The sequence below is a fragment of the Mytilus galloprovincialis genome, chromosome 2 (genome assembly GCF_965363235.1).
Source record: "Mytilus galloprovincialis chromosome 2, xbMytGall1.hap1.1, whole genome shotgun sequence".
Taxonomy (NCBI): domain Eukaryota; kingdom Metazoa; phylum Mollusca; class Bivalvia; order Mytilida; family Mytilidae; genus Mytilus; species Mytilus galloprovincialis.
The window spans coordinates 79450098-79462220 of NC_134839.1; the positions used below are offsets into that span (position 1 = coordinate 79450098).

The 12123-nt window shown below is 32.1% G+C and overlaps 1 protein-coding gene across 3 annotated transcripts in view; it reads right to left on the minus strand.

The window, feature by feature from the left end:
• Positions 1-12123, minus strand: part of LOC143064501 (uncharacterized) — a 39622-nt gene continuing 27499 nt past the window's right edge. For all 3 annotated transcript variants that reach the window (XM_076237369.1, XM_076237370.1, XM_076237368.1), the window contains 5 exons: positions 11288-11474; positions 8997-9157; positions 4180-4248; positions 2720-2788; positions 1-371 (listed from right to left, as the gene is read on the minus strand). In XM_076237369.1, coding sequence (XP_076093484.1) covers positions 295-371; positions 2720-2788; positions 4180-4248; positions 8997-9157; positions 11288-11474 — 563 coding nt within the window. In that variant the 3' untranslated portion in view covers positions 1-294. The remainder of the gene's footprint in view (positions 372-2719; positions 2789-4179; positions 4249-8996; positions 9158-11287; positions 11475-12123) is intronic.

Here is a 12123-nt window from a genome sequence, read left to right on the forward strand (position 1 = left end):
AGCATTTCATGATTGTATTTCAGATAATAAGGATTATAGTTACAAAAGAGTTTTCACAAATGTCCGTTTTATTAACACTCGTAATGCCATATCAAACATATTCGTATGCTCTTTTCTTTTGTTACAATGTTCAATATGGTACTTTTTACATACACAGTTTATTTTTAGCAAAAATGCATATATAGAAATTAAAGTTGACTACAGTTTCAAGCTTAACCCTACTCATTAACCACTTAACATAAGTGTAGGCAATATTGCTTCCATTAAATCTGTTTCTTTATGTCAACATTTATTCTACTCCCAATAATCGTCGGGCCTCTGAGTTTCTGTGTAACGGCTTGCTCTCGACTGGTGTGAATCCAAAGGGTATACTAAAAATTGAAAACATCTGTTATAGAACATACAATTTAAATCCGACTTCTGATGCAATTGCATGATAACATTTCACTTCGCAATCGTTACTGACATGAATTATCATTGATATTGTTATAATTATAAATTGACTGTTTACAAAACTTGAATTTTTTGAAATACTAAGGCTTTTCTACCTCAGGCATAGATTATCTTAGCTGTATTTGGCAACACTTTTAGGAATTTTGGATCTCAATGCTCTTCAACTGCGTATATATAAAATTTAGTCCTGGTATCTATGATGAGTTTATTTATTTTTTGGTCTCCCTCCTCGCAATCAAACAGACTGAATCGGTATTAAAACATAATAGGGAATGTTGACCTTTTCCAAATTTGTGTTCGATCCGTCAAACATTCGTCTGACTTTTCTGTACGTTTAGTTGCCTTTGTTTGCAAAGTTTGAAGTGCTTAATTGTTAATTGGGACACAGACAAGATAAAATTATTTTCAATAATCTATATCGACGTTACAGAATATTTCATGCACTATGTATGTACATTCAGTTCATGCATATATATATGCATCCGACCCTGTGTTTGGCAAACAATATCAATTTGAGTTATTGTACAAAATACATGAAAAATCAATGATTCTACATAATCCCCGATTATAAAAATTCACTGTAAAATATAAGGCGGCCATATTTAGAATTGAATTTCGTTTTAAAATACTTTGATGTGTTTCCTGTTAAGTTAGACGTTAATATTCAATGATATATTTCATTTTTTTGTACAGTTTTATAGTTTATAGTTTATTAAAGAAAACTCAGCCGCAGAAGACTGCGTAACAGGAGCATATTATACACAATATAAATCACAACATATTTCATAATACATTCAGTATACATTTTTATATTATACATCTTCAGAAATAAATCTTTGTTTATTGCAATTTTAAATCAGACAAGCATCTTTTCTACCTTTTGAATAAAAATTGACAGCTTAGACAGCACATTATTATTACAATATTTAAGCATACCCAGTACTTTTTTAACATTTGGATATTTTGAATAATATAGAGGTATGAACTATCCCCTTAAATCTTTAACTTCACAATTGGTACATATACATATATAGTGGTACACATCCCCAAGACCAGCTTTACAAAGTGGACAAAGTCTCTCATTTCGTGGTACATTTCTCCACCTTCCTGCTTTAATGGGAAACTTTGTATTACATACCCTTAGTTTACATATATTAACTCTATGACCCCGCCTCAATTTTAACAGATAAGGTTCTAAGCAAAACTCTTCTTTGAAGTGTAAATAAAATTCCCCCCTTGATGGGTTATTTATATCAGAGAACCATTTTTGAATAAACTGGTCCTCAGGAGACGCTGCCTCACATTAGTTTTAATATAATTATAATCAACTTGCTCCGGAATATTATATACTTCACAAAAGCCACAGTCATTAAACACGGATTTTACATAGTTAAACCAATTGAAATTATAACCTTCATGCTCATGCATGTACCAAAGTAACTTGTACAGTTTACCCGATAATTTTTTATCGTTTGTTGCAAGCTTGTGCCAAAAACATACCAAAATATAAATATAAAATATTTATGTAAAAGTAAAATATAATGATCCATTAAGATAAAATTGAGAATGGAAACGGGAAATGTATCAAAGAAACAACTACCAGACCAAAGGGCAAAACACAGACTAGGCCGTTACTAGGACACCAACGTGTCTTCTACGCAGGCAGGCTTCAAATATGTTATTGTGGGCTTTGTAGTTATTTACACTTAAGTGCTGAACTTTTGATGTTTCAGTCTGTCACATACAAATTTATTTCTACATCATTTAGCTTCATTATATCGTAGGCAACCATTCGGGTGATTGTTCCTTTAATGTTTTTCTTTTAATACGATATTTTAGAAACAATTTCATTTCAGACTTCAAAACTTAAGTTAAGAAAGAATTTATCCGATTAAATGTCTACTTAATGGACACTCATAATATTCGTTTACTTTCTTTGTGACAATATTCACTACAGTTCTTTTTGTACTTTTGTTTAATTTGAGCTAAAAAGCAGATACAGAAAATAAACTTGACTACATATGGGTCTATCCATTTTGTAGCATTCAATGAATCCATACAAAAAAATATTACAGCTTTTCCCTGTTATACCACTAAAGCACTGTGTGAATGGACTGACCCATATGTAAAAAATTTCAAGCTGAACTCTACTCAATAACCACATTACATTACAAGTAAAAAAACGCAATACTGGACTCTTAGAAATTTATCTATATTATCCTATATATTAACACGCATTCTCTGTAACCATATTTATTCTACTCACAATGATTTCTGGAATTTTGAGTTACTGTGTTACGGCTTGCTCCGGACTGGTGTGAATTCAAAGGGTATACTAAAAATTGAAAACATCTGTTATATAACATACAATCTAAATACCACTTCTCATGTAATAGCATGATAACATTTCATTTCACAACCGTTCACACAACACTACCTTATTTTAAACTTAAACATATAATCAAATTACCATATTTAGAACCAGCTGTGTTCCACTTCTAACTGACGTTTATCCTTGTGAACGAATTTCCACACTTCATACATGAATTTTTTGAAGATGATAAGAGGGCTAATATTATCCTTATTTCTTCACTTTCCGCTATTTTGGTTTTGTCTTCTTATTATAAAACTCTGAAACTATTTGTGAATATGTTAATGTATCCCAATGATCTTGCAAAAAAGGATACACACGATTTCGTTAAGTCTACTATATAACTTTGCTAACACATATAAATCAATGATAAGAGTCGGATAAGAACTAAATATAATGCTGCAAGATTTTATTACTTTTCCCATCGTTAACTTTCCACTTCTGTGTACCAATATTCCAGCTGTGACTTTATATTAGCTATTCACCCATGAAGATCAAATGATTAACCTTCGGTTTTTGTTCCATAATTTTAAGTTTTCTGGTCAGTGTTTTGTTTATTTTTGTTTGTTTTCTGTCAATTTTGCTACAACTCATCTCCTACTTTCGGTTCTTGATTGCTTTCTGGTTTCTGCTTATTTCTGTATCTTTTTATGAATACGACATTACACGACATTACACATGTCATTTTTCATGTAGAAGTTTTGTAGTTTTTTAGATTTATTTTTTTACATTTAACGAAATTCTCTTAAATGTAACCATTCATAGCTTTATGATATAAATCGATAAAGAAATTGAATACGAATTGCAAAATTTTTAGCCTTCATCGCATTTCACGTAATATGGCTGTGTACAGTTACAAGCTTAACGCTACTCAATAACCACATTACTCATTAGATAATTAAATAAACGCAATATTGCACTCCTTGACATTTTTTCTTTATATAAACATTTATTTACAGACTCGGACTTCTCTTGAACTGAATTTTAATGTGCGTATTGTTATGCGTTTACTTTTCTGCATTGGCTAGAGGTGTATGGGGAGGGCTGAGATCTCATAAACATGTTTGACCCCGCCGCATTTTTGCGCCTGTCCCAAGTCAGGAGCCTCTGGCCATTGTTAGTCTTGAATTATTTTAATTTTTAGTTTCTTGTGTACAATTTGGAGTTTAGTATGGCGTTCATTATCACTGAACTAGTATAAATTTGTTTAGGGGCCAGCTGAAGGACGCCTCCGGGTGCGGGAATTTCTCGTTGCATTGAAGACCTGTTGGTGACCTGCTGTTGTCTGCTCTATGGTCGGGTTGTTGTCTCTTTGGCACATTACCCATTTCCATTCTCAATTTTATTCTACTCACACTGATCACTAGGATTCTGATTTACTGAGTAACGACTTGCTCGGGACTGATGTGAATCCAATGTGGATACTAAAATGAAAATATCTGTTATTAAACATACAACATAAGATTTACCGTGCACTAGAATGATTACTTTTTACTTCACTGCCGTTTACAGACGATTTCCTCATTTTTAAACTTTAAAATATAATCAAATCAACATATTTTGAAGATTTGGTACATTTGGTTCATTTATGAATAAACAATCAGCACTAACAAATAAGACGCAGCCTTGTTACACTTCTTGTTGATTTTTATCTTTGTTAAAGAATATCCACACTTCATACAGGATTTTTTCCAAGATAAACGAATAGAAGCTTTTTTACGCTCCACTTTTAAGATAATGTCCTCTTATTTAAAAAGTAATTGTGAATATTTGTTATCCCATTGAACTTGCAATAAAAGATGTCCTCTTATTTAAAAAGTAATTGTGAATATTTGTTATCCCATTGAACTTGCAATAAAAGATATCAAAGATATTGCTAGTCTGCTTCATATCTCTGTTGTAAAATATAGAAATCAACGATAAGATTCGGATATGAACTAAACTTTTCTCAGTTTTTTAATCGTCAGCTTTCCAATTCTCTGTAGCAACATTCCAGCTGCGATTGTATGTTGTTTAATATACTTTTCATCTGATACAGTATTCTTGTGCCTTTGTTACCTATCACGAGTTCCTTCATGAACGGTTACTGCTTACGATGAAGTTAGTAAATCATGGATCAATAATGCTGAATTTGACGTTGTGAATTGGTTGATATTTCTGTAACATTTGTTTCCCCGCTTACCATAGATTTATGTTCACTTGCTATAGTGTAACATTTCGGAATATTTACTAGCCATGAACAAAACCACAGGTTATGCTAGTGTATCAGGAACTTTGGTTATAATGCTGTTCGTATTCCATATATAGTGTTAAGTTATCTGTTCGTGAAATTGAAGTGAGATAAGATGTTCTTAGAGGCTGGGACAATAAAAAGATAGTTTATTTCAAATTATTTTTCCTCTTTTCACAAAAACCAACAACAAGAAAACAAATACATTTAGGAGTCATATCATAACAACAACAACACAAATACATTTAGGAGTCAGATAATAACAACAACAAAACAAATACATTAATGAGTCCTACAATATTTCAAACCCTTAATATTATTCCAAACACAGTGAATACTATTGTTAGTTGATTATTGACAGGTAAATACGGGTTATCAGTTTTATTAATACTAGAACACATCCGTGATATCGCGGGTCCGTGACTGAATTAAAGTATATAACTATGCGTAAGCCTTATTTAAGTATTGGTATTGTCATCTAATAAAAACATGCCGATTATAAGATACACGGTCAAAGGACACAGCTATCGTCCTTTGGTTTTCGTTGTCTACGAATATAGTCCCAAGTGTAAACAGTGTATAACTTGCAAGTTTTATTTAATACACTTTCCCAATTTATTTCTTGATATTAAATGCATGAATTATTAAGTAGGGGGATGTAATTACATGTTAAAAAAATTCAGTTCAAAAAGGTCAAATTGTATCACGTCTGAAGCTGTCAAACTGAATTTTACACCCCCTTAACACAGAATTGTCAATATTTTGAGTTAAAGCTGGTAGAAGAGTCTATAATTTTGATACTATTTGTCTCACTGGTAGTACACTACACTGTAAAAATCGTTTTGAGAAAGAGCAGGTGCGATTTTTTTAATTTGAATTTATGGTCTAAAAGAAATGCACTACGAAATAACTGTGTTCTCGGCCCACACAGTTTTCTCTACTTTCAAACTCTTTCTGTGTGAACCCGTCGACCTGGAACTTACCAATTATTGGTAATATTAATTATTTGGAAAACAAAAGGTCCTAGAACGGAATATTTTTTAATCAACAGCATTGTCCTATATAATTTATACATAAAGTTGAATTCTTTTATTCGCTGTTTTACTTCATGCTCGTTAACAGATTGAAAACTGTACCTATACGCCTTATTTTAAGTCAAGATTTTAGTATTCGTATTGTTATATTAGAAAGTCTTACTGATTAAAATACTACAATAGGGAAAAATTTGACAATGATTGAATTTAGAAGAGTCAACCCTGTGATTATGACCCGTGTATATAGCAAAATCCTAAATACACCGTTTGGTAGTACGCCTGTCAGGTGCGGAACGTACAGATAAGATAATAGGTAACAGGTGAATATACTATTGATATCGGTATCGGATTCGACCCGGAACTTGTTAATTATTGGCAATATTAATTATGTGGAAAACAAAAGGGTCTGGAGTGGTGTAATGTGTAATCTACACCATTGTCCTATATTAGCTATATATAAAGTTGAATTCTTTGATTTGTCGTTTTTACCCCATGACGGCTGACAAATTGGACCTCGTTATTTTAGTATTATAGATGGACTAAGTATCACGAAATGTGTAGCTACATATGATTTACCTTTAGAGAAGAATAAGGTTGCCTAACAACCACACAGTACGAAAAAAGACCATACTTGGACTGAAAAAACGAACCATGGTCCACAAAGCAATCCAATTTAAGCTAAAGATTCAGCCATACAAAACAAAGGGGCGAAAACAGGTGCCAGAGTGTTGGGCCGGCAAGTAAAAATCCGGCGATAATCTGCAACCGATACCGCATACAGGTTTACAAAGAATGATTCATTTTTTTCTTTAAAGAAGTCGTTCTTTATTAAGAATATACTATAGCATACGCATGGTGGAATATTATGATATAAGCTGGTGATACTGAAACGTTGCTACATGAAACTGGAAGGTTCAAAACAACATTTTACATTGAAGTAATCTGTATTTTGTTGTGTTTCTAATTCTCAACTGATCAGCACTGCCGCTTTCTTCTTGTGAGTAAAGATATGAAGTTGATCTATTTGTATCAGGTAATTGTCATTTTGATTGAAACAGATGTAATATAATCATCACAGTACGAGTTATTCAGATCGCCTTTATGATTGAACGTAACGTTAAATGATACATGATCTTTTCATTGCAGTTTGTGTGAAGAATGCCTTGTATGGTTAAAAGGGACAAGAAAAGATGAACAAGTTTGTTTCCCATAAGAATGCAGACTTTTGAAATAACCGTGCAACAAAAATATCAAGATGTTGTCCACAACAATTTAGGAAACAAGACGATACGTGCATCTGATGCAAATACAAAATTTCAATCCTGGTTTCTATGATGAGTTTTTTTTACAACCTCTGGGTCGATGTCACTGCTGATAAAGTTTTTATTCTCCATAGGTATCAACAGCCCAGTAGTCAGCAATTCTGTCTTGAAGTGAATTATCATTGATATGTTCATTATTTTAATTATCTGTTTACAAAACATAGTTTTTTTTTAATACTAAGACCTTTCTACCTCATGAATAGATTATCTAAGCTGTATGTGGCAAAACTTTTACAGAATTTTTGATCCTCAATGCTCGTCAACTTCTTACTTTATTTGGCCTTTTTAAATTTTTTTATTCGACTGTCACTTGTGAGTCTTTTGTGGACAAAATACAAAATTTCAGTCCTTGTTTCTATGATAAGTTTATTAATGCTACCAGCTTCAAGAACTTTAGTTTGAATCAAAGTGGTTTTTTACATAGTTTTAAATGTCTCTTTCTAAAGCCTCATAAAAGATTGCACGTTGACTATTCTTTATTTTTATGAAACTAAGAAGGATTTATTCATTAAATCTTTCTATAGATGAAGAGTCAGCACATGCTATGTGGTCTCTTATTTATATGATAGAATTATGTGAACCTTTTTGAAAGCAATGCATAATTTTGTATGCACGTTTACTATTTCATAAAGCGAAGTTGTATTAATTTTTTTAATCTGTATTTAGTAAAAGAGTTAGCACATGATATACAGTCTCTAATTAATATGAAGTTTTGTGTATAATTTATAGTTGCCTTAAATGGAGAAAAGAAAGAATCACAGAGAAGACGGACATTGTGACTCCATTAGGAATACGGACTGTTACAAACACGTCCTACTGAAGTATCAAACAAGTTGTAAAACAACAAAACCATTTTGATAAAACCAGTTTCAAGAAGATTTGTTTGAATGAAAGTGGTTTTACATGGTATTATGTGTCCCTTCTATAAGATAAACAATAATTTTGAATTATGTTTTTTTTCTTCATGAAACAGAGTAGGATTTATTCATTCTATGATATCTGTCTAAATTAAGTGCAGGGTCTAAAAATTTATTACAACATATATCTTATCTAGACGAAGCTTTGTGTATAATCTTGTTGTAATACCTTCAGTTATGGTAATTAACGAAAAGAATAACCAAAATGACAGAAATGGCTCACAGAGATGATTTAGTTTGTAATTTGTCGTTCTAAAATAATTTACCATTGTGCCAATAATTTCCTCAGTGTCGTATGTTTTTTTTCTCTTTTAGAATAGGTTTTTATCTGTAGAGTTCATTAAATTTGTGCAGTTATTTAGCGATTGTTGAATTTATGTGTCAATTTTTCACTGTTGAAGACTAAATTTTGATCAATACATTTTTTTCCAGATTTAGTTGTTTATTGAAAGTGTAATTATAAACTTGTAACTCTCATGTATTCGCCATTAAGACTAATTTATAATTAACAGGTCTAAAAATTAATATACAACACATATTATGTGTTTTTCATTTGTAAATGATTCATAAAAAAATAATTGACAATAGCCAAAAGTTCTCAAGCTTTTCATGTAGAAAATTAAATGAGGAGATAGTAGTTCTGTTCAAAGTATCATATGAAAGACAAACCTTGACTCCTATTGTTTTTAGTTTGAAGTGATGAAGTCTTTTTGTTGGATCCAAGCTTCTTTGCTTTTTTCTTTGAACTCTGTCTTTTCTTAGCAGTTTCTAATTCAACTTCCGCTTTCTTTTTTGCCTCGATTTCCTTCTGCTTTGTCTTTTTCCTATGCCTTCAACACAAAGAAATACATTTATTACCTTTGATAACTATTTACACCACTGGGTCGATGCCACTGCTGGTGGACGTTTCGTCCCCGAGGGTATCACCAGCCCAGTAGTCAACAATTCTGTGTTGACATGAATATCAATAATGTGGTTATTTTTATAAATTTGCTGTTTACAAAACTTTGAATTTTCGAAAAAACTAAAGATTTTCTTATCCCAGGTATAGATTACCTTAGCTGTATTTGGCACAACTTTTTGGAATTTTGGATCCTCAATGCTCTTCAACTTTGTACTTGTTTGGCTTTATAAATATTTTGATTTGAGCGTCACTGATGAGTCTTATGTAGACGAAACGCGCGTCTGGCGTACTAAATTATAATCCTGGTATCATTGATAACTAATTAAGTCAAATCAACTTTCTAAAAGTTATTTCTTTCTTAAAAAGCTCTGAGTCGTTTCAATGCACCATACTTTTAGGTTATTTGTGGTTTGTGTGGTTGTTTAAAGAGAGGCGAACGATACCAAAGGGGCATACAAAGTTGAAAATACACTGGCTAAAAAAGAAAACTAAAAACATACAAACAATAGTCGTAAATTACAACATAGAAGACTAAAGGGTGAGCATCGTGCACCCCACCAAAAACTGGGTATGATGTCAGACCTGTACTCAGGAAGGGTAAGCAGATCCTGCTTTACTTGCGGGACACGTCGTGTTGATCATGTTTATACAAGATCTGTAATACGTATAGTTCGGTAGTTCACTTTCGGGGAAAAGAGGATGGGATTATAGGTACGACATTTGGAACATATGTGCTATCATAAGATGTTATCTATTCCAAGTGTTGTTTTAAAGGTTAGTACTATATTCGACGTATTATGATATACTGTGCCATGAACACTTCCTACAAAAACTCAAATTTACTTAAAACAATTACAAGTTTTAGTAGAACATTAGGATTGATACAAGAAAGCTTACTTTTGATTTTACACAACATATTGGTGGCGTCATTCCTAAGATAAAGGTTTTATTTTAAAAATCTATAATTTGTCATTCCTTAGTTATGAAACTTTGCCAGTAAGATTGATGTAAGGTAATCCTATATAGGTATAATATAATGGGGTACGAGTGCAAATGAGACAACTCTCCGTCACATTCATTAAACTTAAAGTGTGTTTTCTCTTTATCTTGAGTTACATAGATTGAAGTTTCTCTATAACTGTTCATGAACTCATAGTATAATTATAATAATTCTACAGTATTTTAATATGTTGCAAGATTTTCTTATCACAAGATTACCGAAGCCGTATTTGGTACAACTATTTGGATTTTTAGGTCCTCAATGCTCTTCAACTTTTTCTTTGTTTGGCTTTTAAACTATTTTGATCTGAGCGTCACTGATGAGTCTTATGTAGACAAAATGCGCGTCGGGCGTATTACATTATAAGCCTGTTATTTTTAATAACTATTAAACTGGCATGATACCAATTTCAGAGCAAATGCCATTTTTCCCCGGAATAACATTCATTATTAACGACGCACCAGTCTCTCATATGGGTTATTTTGACAACTGTGACGGATAAACTTTCATAGTATAAACAAATGTTATTAATTTGACCATTTACACAGTTTGATCATTACATTATTTAATCATTCCAAGTATTGCATATTTATTTGTAACCCTATTTTTTCTTTTTTTTTTTCTTTATCAGATTGTAAAGATATAGCTATCTAGTGGGAGTGGGATATCCTTATGTACAGACCATGTAAAACATGACTACTAAAACAATCCGTATATCTACCTTCTAGACTAAAAACAAATACTATCAACAACAAAAAGGACCTGAATACATGTATTTTGCAGTGAATCAAATAGTTCTTTTCAGAAAATACAGCAAAATTCATGTGCACTGCGAATTCAAAATTATAAGACAATGAAGGTAAAATAAAAAAAAGTTTTTTTATGGAAAATCTCTGAAACTGAAAACCATTGTCTTTCTTACAACAAAATGTTAAAATTATTAAATGGCTAAATTTTACATATAATTTAAATGACAAAATTTCTCAGAAATCAAGATGAACGACAAGATGATACAACATTTAAAAGGTCAGCAGATTGTGAGTATGACATACTTACCAGACGAGAACACATCCTGCAACAAGAGCTAACAGTATAATAGATAGGAAAATGAAAATAACGGCGTCATCAGACTCTTCGTGCTTCGGAGAAGGCGGTGTGTCAATTTGTGCGCCGTCTTTAGGTTTTCCATTTGTTTTGTGCTCTGTTTTGTTCTGGTGTTCAATGGGAGGTGAACTCTCATCACCTAAAAAAAAATATTTGACTTACTATTAACTATTTGACAAGTAACAATATTGCTATGTCTCATAACAAGAGAAAAGAATAGTTCAGTTTTTATATTTATATACAATATAATGCCAGGTCTAAGCACTAAAATGAAAAATGTTAATTTATTCTGTGACTCTGAAAGTGAAAAACCCACAAAAAAAGAAAACTGAAAAGGTGAATAAATTTTCCAGTATTAAAGCAGGTGAGAATAATTCATTGAGCGGCTCTGATCGAGTTCCTACAAATGTACACAGCTGCAGTAATAGGCATAACTGGAAAAAGTAAACATATCCGCAAAAGTAAACATACCTGCAGAAGTAGACATCAGAAATAAACTTAAAGAACTTCCACAGCGGTTTGTGTTTACACCGGCAGACAACGCAACCAACAATATGGTAGTGGTATGCCGTAAGTACTACATGGACGTTCTTAAGAATGAAATTTTAGATTCATCTACATTCAAGTCTGTGCGCTCCACAGAAAGTCATATAGTAAACAAACATATCATAACCACACCACAGCTTAAGGCTTCTTCTGAACATTTGAAGGTTCCTTCTATGTATTGGTTACCTAAACTACACCAACAAAAAAAAACACAACAGTAAAATATCGTTTCATTTCGGCCT